We start from the raw sequence: 20409 nt of genomic DNA on the forward strand, positions 1-20409 counted from the left end.
TGCCTTTTGTCTACACACACACAATTCTAAGCCTGGACTTGCTCATCTCCTAATTCGCTACAATACAGTATTTCTTTCCAGCTTCCGTATATGACGGCTGATCGCGATGAGACGATGCGACTCCCAGCTGGATAAGTTGAATTTGAAGATCCTCCAACAAAAGATGAAAATTGGGATTTTAGGTTCACAAAATCACTTTGCCAAGTTCAGTATTTCACTTGAACCCCTCTATCGTCTCAATTGCTGGAACTCGGGAGGACGAGGGGGAGAACAATGATAGTGATCACATCTTGTCTAGATTATCGTTAATCCATGTTCCACCAATTTCCAATTCTGATCGAGAAGGAGGGGTCGATCCAGTATCGGACGATTGTCGCTCTGCTCCTTTTTGGGAGAATACTCGTCAAGCTCGCCAAGATAAAGATGATCCAGATCAGGCTCGTGTTTTTCTTTCGGACAGCGGATTCGATCAGGAAGAGGAAGATGAAATCGATGAGTGATCGGGATCCATGAATCAGATGTATCATCACGTAGATCATACAATAGATATACAGCATTACATGCACCATATCTGGTATGGTATGTTCTACTGATCTTCTCCTATCCTCTACTCACCACCATCATTCTCATTCTCACCATCACCATCGCCAAACCAACCACTCCCACTCAGTCCGAAATCAAAATTACCTATACCGTTCATCCCAAATGCGAATTCCGCATTGAATCCTCCTACCCCAAGATTCGTCGGGGTACTTGCAATATCACCAAACATCGCAATGCTACTATTGCTAGTACCATTGTTATTGTTACTGTTATTGGTATTGTTACTGCTGTTGGGATTGTTGCTGTTATTCTGATTGGGGGTTGCACCGGTATTGTAAGTTGTAGATTGTTGAGTACTGGGTAACAAGGCTGATCCGTCGCCTGGTAGACCCAAAAGATAACCTAGGTCTAATTGATTTTCAAATTGGAGGAATGCTTCCATTTCGAATGCCGTTAGGTCATTTGAGGGGTCTTCGACATTGGAGGCAGATAGTGGATCCATAGGTCCACCGGTGGCGTGAGATGATTGTGGGCGACTGGGTGGCATGGATTATCAGTATCATGTCAGAAAAAAGACTGTGTAGGAACATGCGATCGACAGGTATCTGGAGGATATTTTACGTAGCAGAATCGCGATCGGACATACCTCTCAACACCCTCTTCACTCCCCTCTTTCTCCAACCCACCGCCATATCCTCGAAGAGGGGGAGCATTAACGAACCCTATTCCCGTGATGTCTGCAGCTCTGGCAATATCCCTTATGGTCTTTGATAGATAAGTTGATAATCTAGTTTCACTCAATTCACCGACTTCTAACAGTTCTATACTCATTTTCAAGTAATATGAGATCACTGATAGTTCAATATTCACCACTCGAAGTACGGCTGGAGAAGATTTCGCTATTCTGACAAGGAAGACTGCAGCTTGCGCTAATGTTATTGTCAAATACTATATTTAGGCACACATCAGCCGCCGGTTTCTGCTTACAGAAATTTAGTTTGAGTCGACTCACATCGGTGGCAAAACTCAGTGCTAGATCCGTTTGACTACTTTCATGATGCGTTTGAATAGTTGACATAGCAGCGGTAAGAGCTTTTTTCAGACATTGAGCAACTACTTCATCTCCTTCAGGACCGGATTTGAGTGCAAAGGAATTTAGACATAATCGCATATGATCGGCTTGAAGTCTTGCTATACGTGCTGACGAGCCTAGATACAGAGTGTATGGGGAGCCTGCGAGGTGTACAGTATTCGACGTGATCAGCATATTCACTCGAGGGTTTATTGATCTATTCCGCCTGTAGATAGATAACTCACCGCTCCAAACCCATAATTTGCTCCAATCGTCCAATCTCTTATTCAGATCCTTGAACATCGTCCTGACGTTCAGTTCTTTATCGTGGAACATGTCCGCCCTCTTCGGATCCGCCCACAAAGCCGATCTCGGATCAGCCAACATCTCCCCCCAGTTGATCAAATCTCTTCCTATCTGAGTGAGCTGCACTTGTCCAGCGATGTAGACATCACCGTAGAGGGATATGGAAGGTGTCGAGCCAGGTCTGGGTATAGCTTGGTTTATCCGAAGTTGGAGAAAGCCCTGTTCGTCAACTGTTTCAAATTGCGTTGATTGCGGACGGCCGAATCCCAAGGAGAGGAAACCGTCGAAGCTGTTCCAGCAACGCTTTAGCTCAACTCATGCTGTCCATTTTGAACTGAGCGGAACAGAGGAAAATTCCACGCACCAAAACCAACACAACCAAGTTCTCCATTGAGGCATGAATTGTTCGAGCCTTTCCCACTCCAATGTTCCAGGTCGAGTCAATCTAGCGATCTCTGCCGCTTGCCCCAACAGCTTATGTACACCTAATCTTCGAGCTATTCTAGCTGCATGTCCCGTTACGACCCAAGCATCCGGGCCACGCCCACCGGATTGTAGTCCCCATGCTGATAAGAGCAATACAGCTTGGACATCCGATAAAGCGTGTTGTTTCCTCAATAGGGTGTTGCTAAGGTGCGACTCGGCTAGATTGGCAAGTCGAGGTGGAACAGATTGATCGAGTTCCGGCATCGCCCCTGGCGATCTGGAAGTGAACTTGATGTAGAACCGAGCAGCCACCGCTATGATGGCCGAGATCAGGAAAGGCGACTGTCTGATGGTGTTGAATGCGTCGTCCAGTGCGACGTTGACAATCGGTAAGAACGGATGGCAATGGTCGATGAAGCTGTGAGCCAGTGATATAAGTAAGCTTGGCAGTCTAGCACGGGACGGGTGAGCAGCACTTGTAGACTCACAATCCAAATAACGTCTCGGCCATTTGCAAGTCCACCAATTCAGTATTCACAGGATCATCTCTATCGTTCATGAATCTTCTTTCATACGTCCCAGGAGGTATCTCATCACGGCTTGTAGATTGACTAGGTTGCGGCGAGTTTCTTCTCGATTGCTCTCTATTGTCCCATACAGCTGGCTAATCATTTTGATAAGCGTACTGTCAGCTATAAGGTCCGAAGTCGCTATACAATATTGACTCATTGTAGGGTTACAAGGTTGAGTAAATGATGATAATGAGCCATACTCACCTGGTACACCAAAGCTTTGAAGGGAGGCTCAGCGAAATCACCATCCGTAGCAGCTGCCAATCTCTCTTCTGCCTTTTGACCTTTACCCTTTCGTTTCTTCACCAACGGTTCTTTCAAGAGATCCGCACTACTGACACTAACGCTACCGACTCCTGTTCCTACAGTGTTGGCACTTGCCGGACTGGGTCCTGCACCATTTGATGATAATCCCGAGGGTGACTGATGATTATGGTTATTACCAGATATGAAAGACGTCATGTTGGGAGAAGAAGTGAACCGTACGTGATTTTGGGATAGTCCGATCGGGTTTGAATGTAAATCATCAGGTGACATCGATGTGGTTGGAAGGTTGTTATTATTGTTATTCGAGAAAGATGAAGTCGACATAGTTCTCCTGGGTGGATCTAACGTTTTGGTATGCGTGGGAGGAGGGATATTTTGAGTATATTGCGATCCGGAAAGATGATGTGGTGGATAAGGTGCTCCAGATTCAGTTTGTAAAGTTTCCTGTCTTTTCTTTACTGGATCGAATGTATGTAACAATTCATGATTCGGATAACCAGTTTTACTTGAAGATCCATGTCCATTCGATCCCGCTAATCCAGCTAGCAAATTCGCAACGCTACTTTCCAATTGTTCCAATCTAGCATTTGCCTCTGATCCATTTCCTCCATGGAGTAAATCCGTAGAAAAAGATGAAGATGTATTACCAGCTATACCTGGTCTACCGAAATCACAAATATTTTTCGATTTCGTACATCTATCACAAGGCCATCCACCGATGCATTTCAATTTCTGCTTTCGACATCTCAAACATGCCTGAGCAGCTCTCCGCGGAGTATGATTCGAACTTTCATCGTCCTTTTTGTTAGATGATTTACTTTTAGTAGGTGGTCGGTCGGCATGACCTCCTTCGGGAGCGGATCTCTTCTTTGTAGGCCGTGATTTTGCGTTTCCCGTAGTGGATAGTGACAAGTCATGTAGATTCTGGTCGTGAGATGGATGATAGGCTGCTGAAGAGGAAGAAGCCGATTCGGTCCGATGGATGGGTGGGAGTGTATAATCATACTTTGGACCTTCATGTTCGTCGATCTCGTGCGATAAGTCAGACTGCCCCTGACTATGGAGATAGTGGCTGTGCTCCATAGCTGTCAGGTCGGATTGTTTGGTCAGATCGATGATATGGTATGAACAGTAGAGAGATGAAAAGAGATGTAAGAGTGAATGATGTTTGATTGTTTTGACAGGTTCGGACCGAAAAAGTGCGAGTGATCATCGGTTACACGCACGTGGAATCAATCAAACGGTACCCTATGAATGTATATGGAATGTGGCATAGCGAGACTCAAGATTGACTATACAATGTCATACATGCAGCAAGAGATGCTCAATATAGCGTCTGAAAGAGCTGCCGAAGAGGAGACTGCGTGACTTTCAACTAGATCGAGTACTTTTACTGTTGTGAGAGATACTACAAGAATCTCTCAGTGCTATAGCGCAAGAGCAATCGACCGAAAGTAGAGAATGCAGACTCAGATGGTCAAATGAACAGGGTGATGGTATATACATACAACAATGATCTGATGCTACGCTTGTCTAACGAGTTTTTTGATCCCTTACCCTTTTCCTGTCGTACAAGCGTTACTTGACATTGCCCTTTATCTTCTCCAATAAGAGCCCCATTCTAGCATTCATATTCGGTTGACCTCTCTTACTACCCTTTCCTACTGTACCCCCTGCAGAAAGAGCATCTTTCGGTCGATGATATTTCGAAAAAGCCTCCTTCTTCAGCTCTCTAAACGACTTCTTCTCAGCCGGTACATTCTGTGGGATGGAAGGAGGTGGAGGAGGCGATAGGGATAAAGCGCGTATTTTCTTTGGTGGTGAAGGTTTGTTGGCCTGATGAGGTGGTTTATCGCGTAACGAATTATTCGATCTGGATCTGTTCAGTCTGGATGATTTTTCGGGCCTTGATCCTGAGCTGTATCCAGATCCAGGTGCAGGTCCAGCTCTAGCTTCTAACCTCTTCTGCTCCTCGTCTACACCTCCCTGATCTTCTTCGTTCCCACCTCTACCCTTCCCTTTCCATCTCCCATTGGATTTTGAGTCTGATTCGGATGACCTCTCATTCCTACGTCTCGAGCCATCGCCTAATCTCCCCGAATCCATACCCTCCGCTTTCAGTATTTTGGCATATGATTTCTTCATTTTGGCTCGTTGGATTAGGTCGGCTTTTATCTTTTGAGCTATATAGTACGGGATGCTAGAATCAGCAAGCCGTTTTCATCGATCTCACATTGTGAGTCCATGGTCATGATCAAGTTTACTATGATGCAAGAACGAAGCTTGGAAAGATCCATCAAGTGATGTTTTCACTCACCTTTACCCATATAAGCATCTTTTGGTGCTCGTGAGGGTTTCACCTGAAAACCACCTGATCTGGCCCTTCCTTGTGGTTTGGGCTTGGGAGCCTTACCGGCTTCCTTCTGCTTTTTGGTTATTCGAGGCATGTTGCGTATAAATTACGATGAATGGTTTGAAGAAGGAGTGAAGGAGTTAAGATGTCCGTATTCCGCCTGGTCTTGTTATATTCGATGTTTCGAGTAGCAGTGAGGTTTGGGCTGTCGATGGTGGAAGCGAATCTAGTCCGGGATAATATGGTATTCTGGATGTAATGAATACGAATCAAGTCAAGCTCGTTGTCATAGAGCTCAGAGTAGCCTTTCCAAGCAGATCAAAAATCAAAATCAACAAAATACGACAGTGAGTGGCAAATGCACCTGTTCATCGCCACACTGTGTAATTTCCGAAATACCCGATTCCCACTCACCTATGCTCGTCTGAGTCGCCACCACACTCACCATACACCACACGAGTACATATACAACATCTTTTTGTTTTCCACTTATTGACATCTATCATCAGACCAATCTCAGCCAACTCACCACTCATCCCTCCCCACTTTCGAAACAAGCAAATCCCACTCGACAGAACCGAGTCAACTACAAACCAATCTACTTTTTAGATCTTATTTGAATGAGCACTACAGGTCAGTCCACTCTGCTTGTTGAGTGAAATGTCGAAGGAATGATATGCTGATTGTATAATTGGTTATTCCCATTTCCCCTTTCCTTCGCACCTGTGATCTTTACATGACCACACATGTAATATTATCCACAACGCGTTATCTATCACTTGAATTCGATACATTTCGCCCTTCCAATCGATACACAGCTTCAACCAAAGTGGACGCCACTACCAAGAAATCAAAGGCCCCAGTATCTTCTGGGGTCGAAAACTTAGGTCCTGCATTCGGTGAGTGTGGTTTTCTGATAAACAGCAGGAGAAAGTATGAGCGAGCCGGTCAAGTCAATGGAAACAGATTGTGGTAGTTGGGACAATTGCTGCTGGGTGGTGACTGAGATCGCGATATATGTGACAGCAGGACAAAGGAAAGGGAGAGGGTATGAAGTTTCAAGCACAGCTGACTCAACAACATCTTACAATTCAATAGACCCCTTCGCCCCAGTCGATGATACTCCCTCTGTCGAGAAGACCGTAGGAAGCAAGAACGATAAGATTCATATTCGTGAGTTCAAATGTGTGTCAAACGTGGTGAGGACGAAGAAAAAGCTAATTTTCAATTCACTTGATTCACTTTTCAGGATTACAACAACGTAACGGACGAAAAACACTTACGACCGTCCAAGGTATCCCCAAGAAATTTGATCACTCCAAGATCCTCAAGGCTATGAAAAAGGAATTCGCCTGTAATGGAACGGTAGTCAAACCTGAAGAGACAGGAGAGGACGATTCGCCCGCTCCGGTTGGAGTTAAACCCAACTTGGGTGATGTCCTCCAATTACAAGGTGATCAACGTGTTGCCGTCAGACAATTCTTGGTTGATGCTGGGATCGTCACTTCCAAGGAAGCTAAGGATTCGATCGTTGTGTGAGCATCGTCATTTCAAAATCTGTGTTGTTTTTCGCCAAAAATCAGTTTTATCCTGAGAAAGTGTCATCCGCTAACTTGGTTTCATCGCGTCACACAGCCACGGTTACTAAGCTTTCATCACAAGGGAAGCCTTCGGATCAATATTATCAGTATTCACCATCTTCCTTAAAGAAATAACCATGATATCATCACACCCGCTCAATCATCATTGCGAAATATAGAACAGAAAACTGTCAATTTCATCTATTTCCTATTCTCATTCCATTGTATATTTCATATCTCCATGGTGCATGAATATCTGTCAGCGATCATCACCTAACTTTCATTTCGCAGTTGGATGCCTCTGTTGGCTTTTCTCAACAATGCTGACATGCGAAGATGCATCGATATCCCAGAAATGATACTCCACGGTGGTATACATGACATGTATAAGCGGACATAATCGTCTTCCACATAGGGTATTGGATACATCGTTACATACAATTTTATATTATCTTACTATACAACAACGATCTTTCATATAAAGCCATGCCGAACGGACACTCATCTTGAAATGCGTCTGAGACAGAATGACATTGATTGGGATTAGATGACTAGGTATATAGGATATCCCTTAATCATCTTCTTCCAAAGCGTGCATCTATATATACATGTACGCTCGTTCCATCAGCTGACTGAATGCTTATGGTTTGTCGACTTGCATGGTGCAGACTCACCTTGAATTCTAAAATCCCAGAATGACCTCCAATCTCAACATTCTCACTCAAAGGCATCATAATTTGAACGCACAAAAATCCGCTCTTCTCAATTTGTAAGCAGATCTTCAGAGATTGATGTAATGCTCGATGAAGGAGGGCGAAATGGGAGGAATTGTAGCTACACAACATGTCAGCATACTACGTCACAACATCCCAAGAGGCGGTTCCAAAACTCAAGTTAGTCACTCACCTGAATTTTACTTTTTCCGCACAATCAAACTTATCCATCACCTCTTTATCATTCGGATAATCCAATTCGGTCATACCGAAATCCCCTTCGGCGAGAATCGTAAATTGACCTACTTCCGCTCGACGTTCGCGTCGCCCGACGGATGAGATGGTCGCGTTGGGCTCCTTGGGCGGGATAGGTTCTTTAGGTGGATGAGCAAGTAAGGTTATTCGAGTGCAGGATGGTGGGAGGTCAAAGAGCGCGTCGCGTAGCCATTCGGATTTCATTATCACATACAGGGCCCTGTGGACCTACAACCGTCAGCCAAGGTATGGTGGATATATGTAGATAATCTGGAGCGAGATAGGACAACCACTTACATGTCATCTGGATCGAACTGAGCATTCATCAGTTCCTCAGGCTCTAATGTACGCAATTCGCAGGTGGTGGTAGGACCTCTGGAATCGTCCGATCTGAAATGTTCAAGTCTATCAGCTACACACCAGACTATATATACATAAATATACAGACGAGGGGTAATTTGATCATATGGGAAGCATGGTCCAGATGAGGATCCAGTTGCAATACATCACTCACAGTAGCACATTCAGATCATGTCCCTGCCCTCTCCATTCCATCCTCATACCTGTCCTTTTCTCCTTCCCCTTCCTCGCATTCACCTGATACTCTTCGTTCTCCTCATCCACTCCCACTTCTCCTTCTCCCGCCCACCTTCTTTTTGATTTCGCTGCGGACGTAGCCATGTTAGATGAGGTCGGTCCGGCATTACCGAATATGTTCAGACACTGCAGGAGAGAATCAAGGGAGAATTCGAAAGTTGCTGGGATAGAGGGTTGATTAAATGTGAAGGAAGTGAAGAGATTTGTAGGTATCCATGCGATTGCTATGAGTGTCAGATACAACAGCTTAGTAACCACATTGACAGCAGAGAAGGAAAGACAAGAGTGGAAGAAAAGGAAGAGGTGTAAATTGACGTACCACATAAAGTACGAACTTCTTCTACTGTGACTGCAAATCCAGCTTCGCTAATTTCCATCACAGCGTTCTGTCGCCATCGGAAGGAAGGCTCAGCTTCATTGCTCTATGATAAATATGGAATCATTAGCTTACCTGCTTGAGGCCTATTCCTCTCAGTAACCTCGCAAACGGCCTGACATCGTTAGTCTCAGCGACCAAGACCTATAACATTTCGTCAGAAGGACCTTCCCTGTCATGGTCATATCGAGTAATTAGGAGCTGTACTCACAGGCAGGTCCTGGTTGGCCATTATGACTGTCACTGCGTGTTTTATCCGGTCAACAGAGAAGATTGAAGAAGAAAGATGATCCAAAATGAACATTGCATATTCCTGGATATACCATGTTTCGGGTTGACTGGACCGAGCGAATTCATCGACGCGTTCATTCCCGGCGGAACTCACGTTCGAGTGGCAAAATCAACATGACATCCTGTTCTTTGAAATGCAGTGTCATTCCATTCATGCTGTCTTGTGCTTCTTCAACAATCGTCATCATCTGTCAAAGCATCTGCAGTGGTATCACCATGCTTGTACAGAAAGACCCCTCCTCTCAGAGGCCCCCGTTGAAGAGTTTTGAGTCACGAAGGGATGGACATATATTCCCGTCCTTGAAACGCAACAATGAAGGTGTTACACTATTTTCGAGTTCTCGCCTTTTTGGGCAGCACCAAGAACTCGTATGTCATCGTCAGAACCATATATATAGAGAGGATGCCACTAGATACATCCCTTGTGCATCGAGCAGAATTTTGCACCATATGGTTTCAGAATTAGAGACCCCAACATTTGATCAACGACAAGAATGTGCATTATAAAAGGCGCATATACAAACTTCTAACCCCCTCTACTATGTGATCATGAGTAAGTGTGATTATATTCTCTGAGTGCATTATGCCCAGGGCCTTCCATCTCCCAAACCTCCCCAATCTACCTCTGGGACTATGTCAAGCTTTGTCTTATGTTTGGCGAGCGCCTCAACTCCTCTTTCTCGTGCGCACTCAAGGAGAGAGCCTTGTGTGCAGCTTCTTAAAGCTAGTGATAAAGGAAGTTCGCCGTCTTGGCTGAGAACCTTTGATATCCTTAGCTTCGTATCATGACATATTGCTAGAACTGGCATCGGCAAGTCCGATATACAACAATATAAGTAGATGACGATGCTATAGTCTTTCATAGACGGATTCTATCAGGTATATGTACCGTTCCCTACTATACAGTACATTGAGCTAGAATGTCGGAAACAGAAGAGAAGTTCAGTATCAGAGATTTTTCACAAAGTTATTCGCTTCCGGATGCAGTCAATACGCTGTTGACAGAGTTTCAAACGCACGTCCAGACGATGATGAATGAAAGAATGGCGGAATAGTAAGCGATTTGTACCTGCCTTTGGCTGTCCATTGAAGGTTACTGATAGATGTACCTTAGATATCAGTAATATATCTGATCCTTCGTCAATGATTGAACCCCACACCAGGCTGCCTCCACAGGTTAGAGATACCCTTCATCTCGCTGCAACTGAAGCTACTGAAGCTTGGAAAAGTATCGTCGACTCCGCCGCTCTATGCGTCAGAGATATTCAGCGACGATCTCACCGAACTGAGAGTAGATGGCAAAACAATCGATGAGAGATATACTGAGATGCTGAAGGATAACAACATGTATAACGAGCGAACACAACAAGAAGTAGATGATCTCGTGTTGGGCAAAATCAGCGTACTTCCAGAAGAATGCTCTGATTTTGCGAGAAAGTTCATGACTAACTCGGATAAATTTGAAGATGAATTTCAACAATGGGTGTCTCAGACTGTGGGAGAAAACGGCCAAGATGTGCAGGTAGATGCTAGTAGAGCTATAGTAGCTCTGGGTGTCGAACCGACAAGGCAAGTAGTACAGGGAATTTTCGATGCTAACCAAGAGCTGGACCGTAAACGAACGCAGAAAAGAATCCAAGTTATTTCCTCTTCAGGGGTTGATTCTGCCCAACAGACAAAACTAGACGCAGAAAGTCTTCAGCATGTCCTGGCTCTCGCATGGGACATGTATAAGGCATATGGCGGGAACCATCATCTAAAAGTCGAACGTCCCCAATTCGAATTTGACGATGTCGATCCTTGGAGTATTCCCTCGTATGATGACTGCGGCTCTACTGCAGTAAGTAGCAGTGACGAAGAGGAAGATGGGGTAGAAGTCATGTATGACGTCGTAACGATACCAGTCTTAGAGCAATGGACGATCTTCGTAGATGAGTTTGAAGATCCCTGAACAGTCTGCAGGTACTTTTGCCAGATGGAGGAGACTATCAGGAGACAACCTATATTGAGAATCGTACTCTCATGCATTTCTTGTGGCATACTTAAACATCTTTTAGAAAATGCCCTGCCATGGTGAACATCCCATGATAACCTTTTCAGACGATATTTTCAGGCCAGTCAGAGCTGCATGTCTCGTGGAGGTAGCTGACATCCGTGACAAAAGTAATTATACATCAAAGAAAACATAGTCATCGCTGTATAAACTCTACAAGAAGATACGCTACATAAGGAGATGTGGGAAAAATCATGCGAGGCTGACCGCATCAAGGGGTTTTTATTCAGTTTTTATTTGTTCTTTTCTGGTTTATTTTCTGTACTCAATATCATCTCAATAACCTGACACCTGACGATATCCGGTCTTCTTCTTTCAGACTCAGCCCTCTGACCTTATACTTCGGCATAATCTTCATATCCCATCATATGACCATAAGATTTGAGAAGATAAACCTAATGGAATCTCTCCACTTGGGTTCTCTCACCAGCGACACCCTCAAGTTTATAAAGAGGTTCAAGTCTCGCGCTCTTTTGCCAGAAGACGTATCGCTTGATAAACCATGGTAACCATTGAGTCGATTGATATTTGGCGAAGACAGGTACCGGTACAGCAAAGACGTAATCCAATTCTTCAAGTGTACGTCCACTAAAAAAGCAGCAAAACAGTCAATAAAGCCTCTTCTGACGTGGTAAAGGAAGGTGAGTGAAACTTACGCAGTCTCCGGAACGAAGAAGAAGCATAATACCCAGGCTAAGAGATTGGTACCGGCGTAGAAGTAGAATGCACCCCAGGGTTTCATAGCGGCCAACATACTTGGGAAAGTGAGACCTGAGAAATCACAAAATCAGCCACCCGTCCTTTGCAAAATCAGAATATCGAGAGAACTCACCAAGAACAGCTGCCCACATGTTGTTCTGCTGCACAGCCCATGACATACCGATCTCTCGGTGAGTCAGGGGGTAAGACTCGGCGGCATAGACAAAAGGTACGGGACCCATACCAGGGGAGTAGAAAGCTGTGAAAAGGTAGATCGCCAAGGCCAAGACAGGTACTCTGGCTCCATTTCCTTCATCCATAAAGAACATGGAACCTGCCCAGAACAGACATATAGCCATGCAAGGGAAGGTACACAGAAGCAAATTTCGTCTACCGAAGGTGTCGATTGTGTAAATAGCGGGAATGGCAAAGATGGTGTTGACGAGACCGAAACCGAAAGATGCCAAAAGACATTGCTTGGTGTTGTATCCAGCTTCGGAGAAGATCGTAGACGAGTAGAAAGCTATATGAGATCATATGATTAGCTAATATATTCAAGGAGGTGTTCAGAGAGATATGGGAATATGACTAACACATGATGTTGATACCACACAATTGTTGACTGATCATGATGGTCCACGAAGCCAAGTTTGCTCGTCTGAGACGAGGCTTGACAAAGAGATCTTGGAATCTGGATAGGTAGGTAGTACCTCTGAAAGCTTCTTTCTCCTCTTCCAGTTGACAGTGTGCGTAGAACTGAGAACACATGCCAATGTCAGACGCATGATCACAAGAAGATGGGCCTAAAAAGACATCTTTGACTTACCAAATCTCGGGCAACTTGGATTTCAGACTTTCTCAATCTCATGAGAGATTGGAAAGCTCCTCCGTATCGATCCTTCTTCATGAGCCATCTTGGAGATTCGGGACAGAACCAGACTATGTGAAGAATCGATATCAGCTATGTACTTCTTGTCACCAAGTAAGCTATGTGATAGACTCACTCAAGAGAAGGAGAGGTACAGCAGGAGCGAAAGCAGCGGCCAATTGAATTCTCCAAGCAATACGTCCTACTTGGTAGAATACCAAATTGGAACAGAAACCGAAGAAGATACCGAAAGCGACCCAAAGTTGGAAAGACATGACCAAAGCACCTCGAATGGCGGCAGGAGCACTGGCAAAAAGTCAGGATCGTCAGCACCCAAATTTGTGTACAAGATGCGGGTAGATCTACGCACGTCTCGGCAGTCATGATGGGAATAGTGGTAATCTTCATACCCATACCGAAACCGAGGAGTACTCGACAGATGAAGAGTTCCCACCAATTTCTGGTGAATGCTTGACCGAGCACAGGGAAGACACCTATTGCATTATTCAGACTGTCAACAGGCTGATCCCGAGAGATGTAAAGTTGATGGCAGGGTAGAGTCACTTACAGAAAAGACCTGTAACGAAGATTGTACCTCTTCTACCAATATAGTGATTGATTGGATCGGTAAGCATCGCAGAGATAGCTCCTACGGTAATAGAGGGGGCCGAGTTGACCATACCGACCAACCATGTGTTGTGATCTATACCAAATTCGACAGGGAAGGACAAGTTGGCACCATTTGCACCGGTATTATCTGCGTGATTGCCAGACATCAGTTTCCTGAGTATGGATGCATTAAATATGGAGCAAAGCGGTTATTGACTCACCCCAACCTTGGATCGCAGAACCAATAGAGCAGACGATAACAAGGAAGTACAGAGCACGAGTTTGGTCCCATTTGTCTAGAATTGCGATCAGCTTACGTTGTTATGTCGGATCTACGTAGGGCATAAGGCGGCTCACTGGTTCTCTCCCTTCTCAGCCAGTATCTGTCATCATCGGTCAATTCTTCGATCGTCTCGTACTCGTCGGGCTTTTGCGAGAGTAAAGCGGCTCTTCGGAACAGATCCCGTTTGTCGTCGAATCCTTTTTCGGTACAGAATTGGTCGGCTCGAGAGAACAAGGCTTCCTTCGATAATCCAAACAGAGGATTCTGGATCCTATGGTATCACCTCCAGTCAGCACTGATATACATACCATATCAAGGGTAGGATAAAACTCACTTGGCAGATACATTTCGATTACGAGCGATGACATGTTGTTGATGCGAAGCTTCGATATCTTCGATATGACCTACATCACTGAATTTCTCGGGTTTGGCATCCGCACCTAGACGGTGGACAGATGAATCGCTAGCACCGGACTGAGGTACTGCTGACATGATGATGAGTGAGCAAGGATGAGATGAGATCAGAAAATACAATAAGGGCTACAAGAGTGTTAGTGAGTGAAGGTAGTGTTGACGAAGAAAGAAAGGAAAGGAGGGGAAGACATTCATCGTCGATCTCATCGTGACTAATATACTATTTTCCATCATCATCCCCTCATCCTCTATCTCCTGCTCGAGCACTCGAGGACTCGAAAATGTCTTGTTCTAGCCGGACGCACCCGAACCAAACAACGACGAAAGCGGACAAATTGCGGATTCTCATTCCCCTTTGTACGATGTCATTTGTCAAAAAATGTCGGGTCAGAGCTTAACAGCATAACACCGCAGCGTCGGATGGGGACAGCAGGCGCAGTACAACAGAATTCTATAGATGCAGTTGCAGTACCGCATACATCTGGAACTTGATCTGTTCCTGGTCTAAATTAAGTCCCTTTGATGGGATACCTTTGATCGGTGGATACCCCATGATCCCTCCTTGATGCCCCGCTGATTCTCCGGATCAAGTTCAGGAAAACACAGGAAATACACGTCATACATACACACACATATAGACGGACCATCAAATCCCCGCGTCACCGATCGAACCACAGGAATGCTTTCTTCGCGTCACCCCAGCCATCTTACTTATTCTGGAAAACACGACATTCGAAGTATTCTAGGATTCTAGGAAAGGAGCGCTTAATGAATCATTCAAAGAAACTTATTACACTTATATGACGCCTCTGACGTTCTGGTATCAGGGATCTCGGTCGAGTGTAGTATAGGTCAACTTGCATGGTAAAGTGAGTTCACTGATGCAAAAGAGACAGAACCTAATGTACCAACAAAATGTCCATGATGAACTCTCAACACCGTGGAATTACGGTGCTTGTAATCTCACATAATGTAAAGACGGGTGAGAGGGTTAGTTCGGACCCGAATTTGCCAAGTCGAACAAGAAGGAACACAGCAGATGATCTGAAGCAAATGGTTCAAGATGATCCGTTCCATAAGTCACATGAGAGAGATCATCGGCCTCCTCCTTATGGCCCTCCGGTATGTGACGGTCCGAATTCTTCGACCCACCATGGTTATTTCTCGGACAGATACTGGACATTTATGGTAGATAAAAGAATTGGCGGAGAATGAATGGTCTTTAGGATAAATCAAATGTCTATAGCCGACCAACGTTGATTCCCAAGCCGACTCTCCTCTTGTGCTATCTCAGTTGACAACGATACCATGGTAACAATAGGTGAGAACCACGCAGGCATCTAATCTACTAGCTAGCACAGGTGTATTGGTATGATCGTGGGCAGTTCAGCGAATCGCTGAATTTTCGGAGTGTCAAGATCTTTTCGGTAGACGAGTTGTTAGCTTCATATCAGATGGTATGGTATGGTATGGTGTATGTACGTGTCCGGATAGTACATGCGATCTCTTGCTGAAGGAGGATAAAGTAGAGTATATAAAGGTTATGCACATGCTCTCGATATCGAAATTTCTCTCTCTCATTCACAAACTTTCTTTCTTTCTATCTTTGAATACAACCATACAAGACAAACCACCAACAAGATGATCTCTAAGCCTGAACCAACTTTGCTCGAGCAAATTGAAGCCGCGGGATGTCTCGTAGATACCGATTCTATGAATCCCGAAATCGCCAAGAACCTTCCTATCAAAGCTCACGATATGACTTCTAACCATCTTTTGGTAGATGAGCAACTTCACAACCCCGAGAACAAGGAGTTGGTAGAGAAAACTATCAAGGAGCTCAAGGGCAAGAGCTGGTTGGAAGTTCACACCGTCCTTGTGAGTAGTCCAGACTACAACAGATTCCATAATATAGAAGTCAACTTGTAGCTGACTTTGGCTTTTGCTTTGATTCTTTCGTAGTCCGTAAGATTCGCTAAGAGGGTCTTACCATACATCCAAGGGAGAGTATTGGTCCAAGCCTCTCCACGAAACGCTTATAACAGAGATGCGATCGAGGCTCATGTTAGAGCTTACGACAAGGTCTTCCAGGAGGAGGGTATCCCAAGGTAAGTCTTTATCCCGCACCATCAACACCTCATACTGTATGGGTAGCTGATGATGTACGGCCTGGCCTACTTAGAGAACGATTCATGGTTAAAGTCCCATCTACCTCTGCCGGTGTCCAAGCTGCTGCCGTCCTCAATGCCGAGGGAATCAGAACTTTGGGTACTTCTTTGTTCTCTCTTCCTCAGGCTATCGCTTGTTCTCAAGCTGGTATGCACTCTATCAGTCCATACTTCAATGGTGAGCGATAATCGAAGATCAGTTGGGTCCAACAATAAGTTATTCAAGGCTAATTAATTTGGTCTAATCCGCATGATAGAATGTCCCGCCCACGTGGACCCATCCATCTGGCCTGATGTCGAGGACGTAGCTACCCAACACCCTATGGCCGCTCGAATGAGACACATCAGAGACACTTACGACCGACTTGCCAAGGAAACCGGAAAGACCCAACCTTTGATCAAAGCCGCTTCGTAAGTCCCAACCCAGTCTCCTGTGAACAAAATCATACTGATCTTTGTTTGTTTCGTTCTGTAGTTGCGTAACAGCTCGAGAATGTATGGCGATGCTCGAGCTTGGTGCTGACTCCAACACCATCCTTGCCGACCAGATGGAAGATCTCTGTTCTACTTCCAAACTTCCTAAATACAAGAAGGGTGCAGAACACCAAGTTCGATTCAAGAATCAATTGAACAACACCGAAATCTACTGGGAAGCATGGAACAAGGTCGAACCTGCCGCCTCAAAAGATCGATTGAAGGAGTTGGCCACCAAAGACCCATTGAGCAAAGTCATGCAAAAAGATTGGAAGATCGCTTCTACCGATATCAACTATCTCGAAGATGGTGTATTGGACAAATACAACAAAGAAGATGAAATTACCGCTATCAGATTGAAGGATGCCTTGGAATTGTTCTACAATGGTGAAGAGAACTCGAGAAAAGAGATCGAAAGGTTACAAGCTATCTACAATGCTTAAAATCGTTCATGAGTTCTAGTAAATGATTCTGAGTAGTCCTTTGTAAGCTGAGGTAGATGGACGTTCTTTGATATGTATATAGATCTTGAAATGAATCAAATAAAACGAAAATATGGTCTTGCAATTTCTATCGCTTGTTCTCAGCTCACTTGACTAACTGATAGTAAGTATGAATGAAATGCTCTTCAGATGACCGCTTGCATCGTCTTATATTCCTGTACATCATTTACACTACCTCCTACAACAACAACCACCTCATCTACAACATGTCCCACGTGTTTGAATGCCACACCAGTCTGACAAGACTATCAGATTTCTCAGACATCTATCCCTCTGCTAACCAGTCCAAACATCATTCTACAGCCTTCTACTCTTGTTTGAAGTTGAGCGAGATACCATTCACACAATGTCTATACCGAACATTCAGCTGACGCCCCATCGATGATTGCCGTGGGCTAATCAAGACAGCTGACTCACCTCTCATCAATGGGATTACCAAAACCTTCCCCTTTGAAAACATGTCCCAGATGTCCACCACTACGATCGTTTTCCCAGGTCAGCTATTTCGTGTTCTTCTGCCAGTCATATGTACACCCCTACTCACCAATTGGCACAAACGATCTCGGTTCTAGTCATAAACATTGATTTATCCTCATGACGAATGACAGCTCCTGGGACGGTATCGTAGAATGCTGGCCAACCGCATCCCGAGTTACTATATACGCATAGCACAAGTCAGCCTTGTCTGATCTATCAGTCGAAGATCAACTGGTACGTTGCATGAGTGGCAAATACCGTTACACCTTACTCACAATTTGGTCTTGGACGTGTATAAAGGTGCATCACAGGCAGCGCAATCTACGAATTTACTATATTTATCAGCGAGTGGCAAGATGTAATGAAAGTGGAGAAAGACATGCGATAAACACCATCATCATTCTTCTTGTCATATGCGTGTGATCCAGGTCTTTCAGTTCCTTTCTGTCTGATCACTCGGAACTACCAATATCCGATCGATCAGCTTTGAACAAGAAACGAGGTAAGTAGATTTTTAAACTGACCTGTTCAGGCGATAAGATGGCATGCCACTCATCATCATTCTTCTTCACAGGGTAATTATCATTAGGCATCTTGCTGTTACTACTACTACTCGAAAATAGGGCGAAAGGTAACCCCAAGCCTGATAACTTGATTGCGTTGTTTCCTACAGCTGCAGGAATCGGGATTGGTAATTTGGTTTTAGCGGTGGCGATTGTCGATCTGACTAGTGTAGGTGAGATGAAGGGCATTAATAGTGATATTGAGAGGATAAGCGTTGTCACTATATATATGATGCGGGACATACAATATGAAAATAAAGGGGATGAAGATGAATAATACCAGATGGATGGTTGATGATGATCATTCGCCGTTACATAGCACCAGCTAAAAGTGGAGGTATATGATCACGAAAGTGGAGCTGACGTAGTACAAGTGCAAAGGACAGTGCCACGTGGTATGATCACTGGATGATCATAGTGGAGGATGTCCATAGTCGACATCTTCCCTTGTTGATCAGCTTTTCCTGGTATGCATGATGGTATTCAGCACCTCAGTTAGCGTTGGACAAGATGCTGCCACCTAGTCTACCAAGTAGGAACGGAAATGGGAGCGGAAGTGGAATGGTCCATCCAGATGACGCTATCAGGCAGACAGATGATGATGCCTCCTCGTCAAGGGCGTGAGTGCACCATCAACAACATTGAGCTGTAGTTTCGGTGACCCAGTAATTGTAATGATAACACTCATTGGTATCTCCACACAGCTCAGCAATATCCCTAGGCTACCTGACCGACCCATTCTCTTCCATATTATACAAACCATCTTTCTCCCTCGGTACCTCATCTTCAACTACCCGTAAACCACCTTTGATCAACATAGGTACACACCACCGTACAATCGGTATCGATACGCTGGTCAACCAGTTCTTAGACAGTGACGGTGGACAAGTAGGTAAACAGATTGTATCGTTGGGTGCAGGGAGCGACACGAGGTTCTGGAGGTTGGTGGTGAGTTCAGACCAGTCCTGTCATATCAACAGACAAAGAAGAAGAGTAACGATTGCTGTATGTGAGATTGATCAGTCTCGAAATGATCCACCGAAAATATCCAAATATATTGAAATCGATTTCCCTCACTTGACATCTCCTAAAGCACATCGTATATCCCGTTCCAAAAGACTCAATTCTTCCTTATCACCTACATACAAGATCTCACAGGGTGGTACACGTCTCGACTCATCTAATTATACTCTCCTTCCTCTAGACCTTCGTCCAACCCCTACCAAAAGTATACATCAACTATTAGATGAACATGTATTACCGTTGTTAGATCCCGATTTACCGACGTTGTTTCTGGCGGAATGTTTATTCCCTTATATCCCTCCTGAAGACAGTCAGAATATAATTTCGTGGTTTGGAAGTAGGTTTGGCGATTGTATAGGTGTGATATATGAGATGAGCGGGTTGGATGATAGTTTTGGGAAAATCATGAAGAGGAATTTAGCTGTGAGCAAAACCATTTACATTTTATACCTAAACTCTAATGAGTATGAAGATCTGTCATCAAGCTTATGTGATATACGATACTTGTCTGTCAGTCACGAAACCTATCCATACCAGGATCCGAACCCTTCCCAACCCCTCAATCTCAAGCTCAAAGATTTCTAGATCCATCTTTGGGGAAAGGGATGTTTGAAAACAGCGGTGTGAAGACTTTATGGCAAGTTAGAGAACAGGTCATCGACTCGGAGGAATTACAACGGTAAGTCTGGATCCAAGATTTAACAAAATGTTATGATCACGATCGAATTTTGGTCCGAAGCTAATTGATATCGAAATATCTTGCATCGCTAGTATATCAAAACTTGAAATACTCGACGAGATCGAAGAACTTAAATTGGTTTTAGAACATTATGTGATAGCTTGGGGAATCAAAGGTGATAAACTGACAATGTCCAAGATCACTTTGTAGTTTTTGGATGTAACTGAAGATATCACGAATGCATG

General features: G+C 44.5%; 10 protein-coding genes across 10 annotated transcripts; 5 read left to right on the plus strand and 5 right to left on the minus strand.

The window, feature by feature from the left end:
• Positions 1-607: 607 nt before the first annotated feature.
• Positions 608-4269, minus strand: V865_007947 (uncharacterized protein; the record flags this gene model as incomplete). The annotated part of the gene is made up of 7 exons (XM_066231689.1): positions 608-1079; positions 1190-1491; positions 1556-1776; positions 1861-2210; positions 2286-2765; positions 2836-3011; positions 3124-4269. The coding sequence occupies 7 exons, from the start codon at positions 4267-4269 to the stop codon at positions 608-610; spliced, it is 3147 nt and encodes a 1048-aa protein (XP_066087786.1).
• Positions 4270-4764: 495 nt separating this feature from the next.
• V865_007948 (uncharacterized protein) lies at positions 4765-5633 on the minus strand (the record flags this gene model as incomplete). Its single annotated transcript, XM_066231690.1, has 2 exons — positions 4765-5369; positions 5504-5633. 2 exons carry the CDS (start codon positions 5631-5633, stop codon positions 4765-4767), a joined length of 735 nt encoding a protein of 244 aa, XP_066087787.1.
• A 642-nt stretch (positions 5634-6275) lies between these two features.
• On the plus strand, positions 6276-7078 carry V865_007949 (translation initiation factor SUI1; the record flags this gene model as incomplete). Its single annotated transcript, XM_066231691.1, has 3 exons — positions 6276-6438; positions 6638-6712; positions 6789-7078. The coding sequence occupies 3 exons, from the start codon at positions 6276-6278 to the stop codon at positions 7076-7078; spliced, it is 528 nt and encodes a 175-aa protein (XP_066087788.1).
• Positions 7079-7690: 612 nt separating this feature from the next.
• V865_007950 (uncharacterized protein) lies at positions 7691-9292 on the minus strand (the record flags this gene model as incomplete). The annotated part of the gene is made up of 8 exons (XM_066231692.1): positions 7691-7717; positions 7794-7953; positions 8026-8307; positions 8385-8477; positions 8602-8908; positions 9004-9070; positions 9136-9204; positions 9272-9292. 8 exons carry the CDS (start codon positions 9290-9292, stop codon positions 7691-7693), a joined length of 1026 nt encoding a protein of 341 aa, XP_066087789.1.
• Positions 9293-10271: 979 nt separating this feature from the next.
• Positions 10272-10665, plus strand: V865_007951 (uncharacterized protein; the record flags this gene model as incomplete). Its single annotated transcript, XM_066231693.1, has 2 exons — positions 10272-10405; positions 10473-10665. The coding sequence occupies 2 exons, from the start codon at positions 10272-10274 to the stop codon at positions 10663-10665; spliced, it is 327 nt and encodes a 108-aa protein (XP_066087790.1).
• Positions 10666-10696: 31 nt separating this feature from the next.
• V865_007952 (uncharacterized protein) lies at positions 10697-11302 on the plus strand (the record flags this gene model as incomplete). Its single annotated transcript, XM_066231694.1, has 1 exon — positions 10697-11302. The coding sequence occupies one exon, from the start codon at positions 10697-10699 to the stop codon at positions 11300-11302; it is 606 nt and encodes a 201-aa protein (XP_066087791.1).
• A 497-nt stretch (positions 11303-11799) lies between these two features.
• On the minus strand, positions 11800-14355 carry V865_007953 (uncharacterized protein; the record flags this gene model as incomplete). Its single annotated transcript, XM_066231695.1, has 11 exons — positions 11800-11992; positions 12061-12175; positions 12237-12626; positions 12697-12859; positions 12930-13042; positions 13108-13277; positions 13342-13465; positions 13540-13728; positions 13802-13876; positions 13938-14134; positions 14198-14355. 11 exons carry the CDS (start codon positions 14353-14355, stop codon positions 11800-11802), a joined length of 1887 nt encoding a protein of 628 aa, XP_066087792.1.
• A 1563-nt stretch (positions 14356-15918) lies between these two features.
• Positions 15919-17362, plus strand: V865_007954 (uncharacterized protein; the record flags this gene model as incomplete). Its single annotated transcript, XM_066231696.1, has 5 exons — positions 15919-16155; positions 16240-16385; positions 16460-16623; positions 16703-16856; positions 16921-17362. 5 exons carry the CDS (start codon positions 15919-15921, stop codon positions 17360-17362), a joined length of 1143 nt encoding a protein of 380 aa, XP_066087793.1.
• A 367-nt stretch (positions 17363-17729) lies between these two features.
• On the minus strand, positions 17730-18651 carry V865_007955 (methionine-R-sulfoxide reductase; the record flags this gene model as incomplete). The annotated part of the gene is made up of 6 exons (XM_066231697.1): positions 17730-17772; positions 17840-17899; positions 17967-18077; positions 18175-18220; positions 18283-18361; positions 18424-18651. 6 exons carry the CDS (start codon positions 18649-18651, stop codon positions 17730-17732), a joined length of 567 nt encoding a protein of 188 aa, XP_066087794.1.
• Positions 18652-18972: 321 nt separating this feature from the next.
• V865_007956 (uncharacterized protein) lies at positions 18973-20374 on the plus strand (the record flags this gene model as incomplete). The annotated part of the gene is made up of 5 exons (XM_066231698.1): positions 18973-19082; positions 19167-19410; positions 19486-19908; positions 20001-20164; positions 20257-20374. 5 exons carry the CDS (start codon positions 18973-18975, stop codon positions 20372-20374), a joined length of 1059 nt encoding a protein of 352 aa, XP_066087795.1.
• Positions 20375-20409: the final 35 nt, after the last annotated feature.

The sequence above is a fragment of the Kwoniella europaea genome, chromosome 3, assembly GCF_036810445.1.
Source record: "Kwoniella europaea PYCC6329 chromosome 3, complete sequence".
Lineage (NCBI taxonomy): Eukaryota > Fungi > Basidiomycota > Tremellomycetes > Tremellales > Cryptococcaceae > Kwoniella > Kwoniella europaea.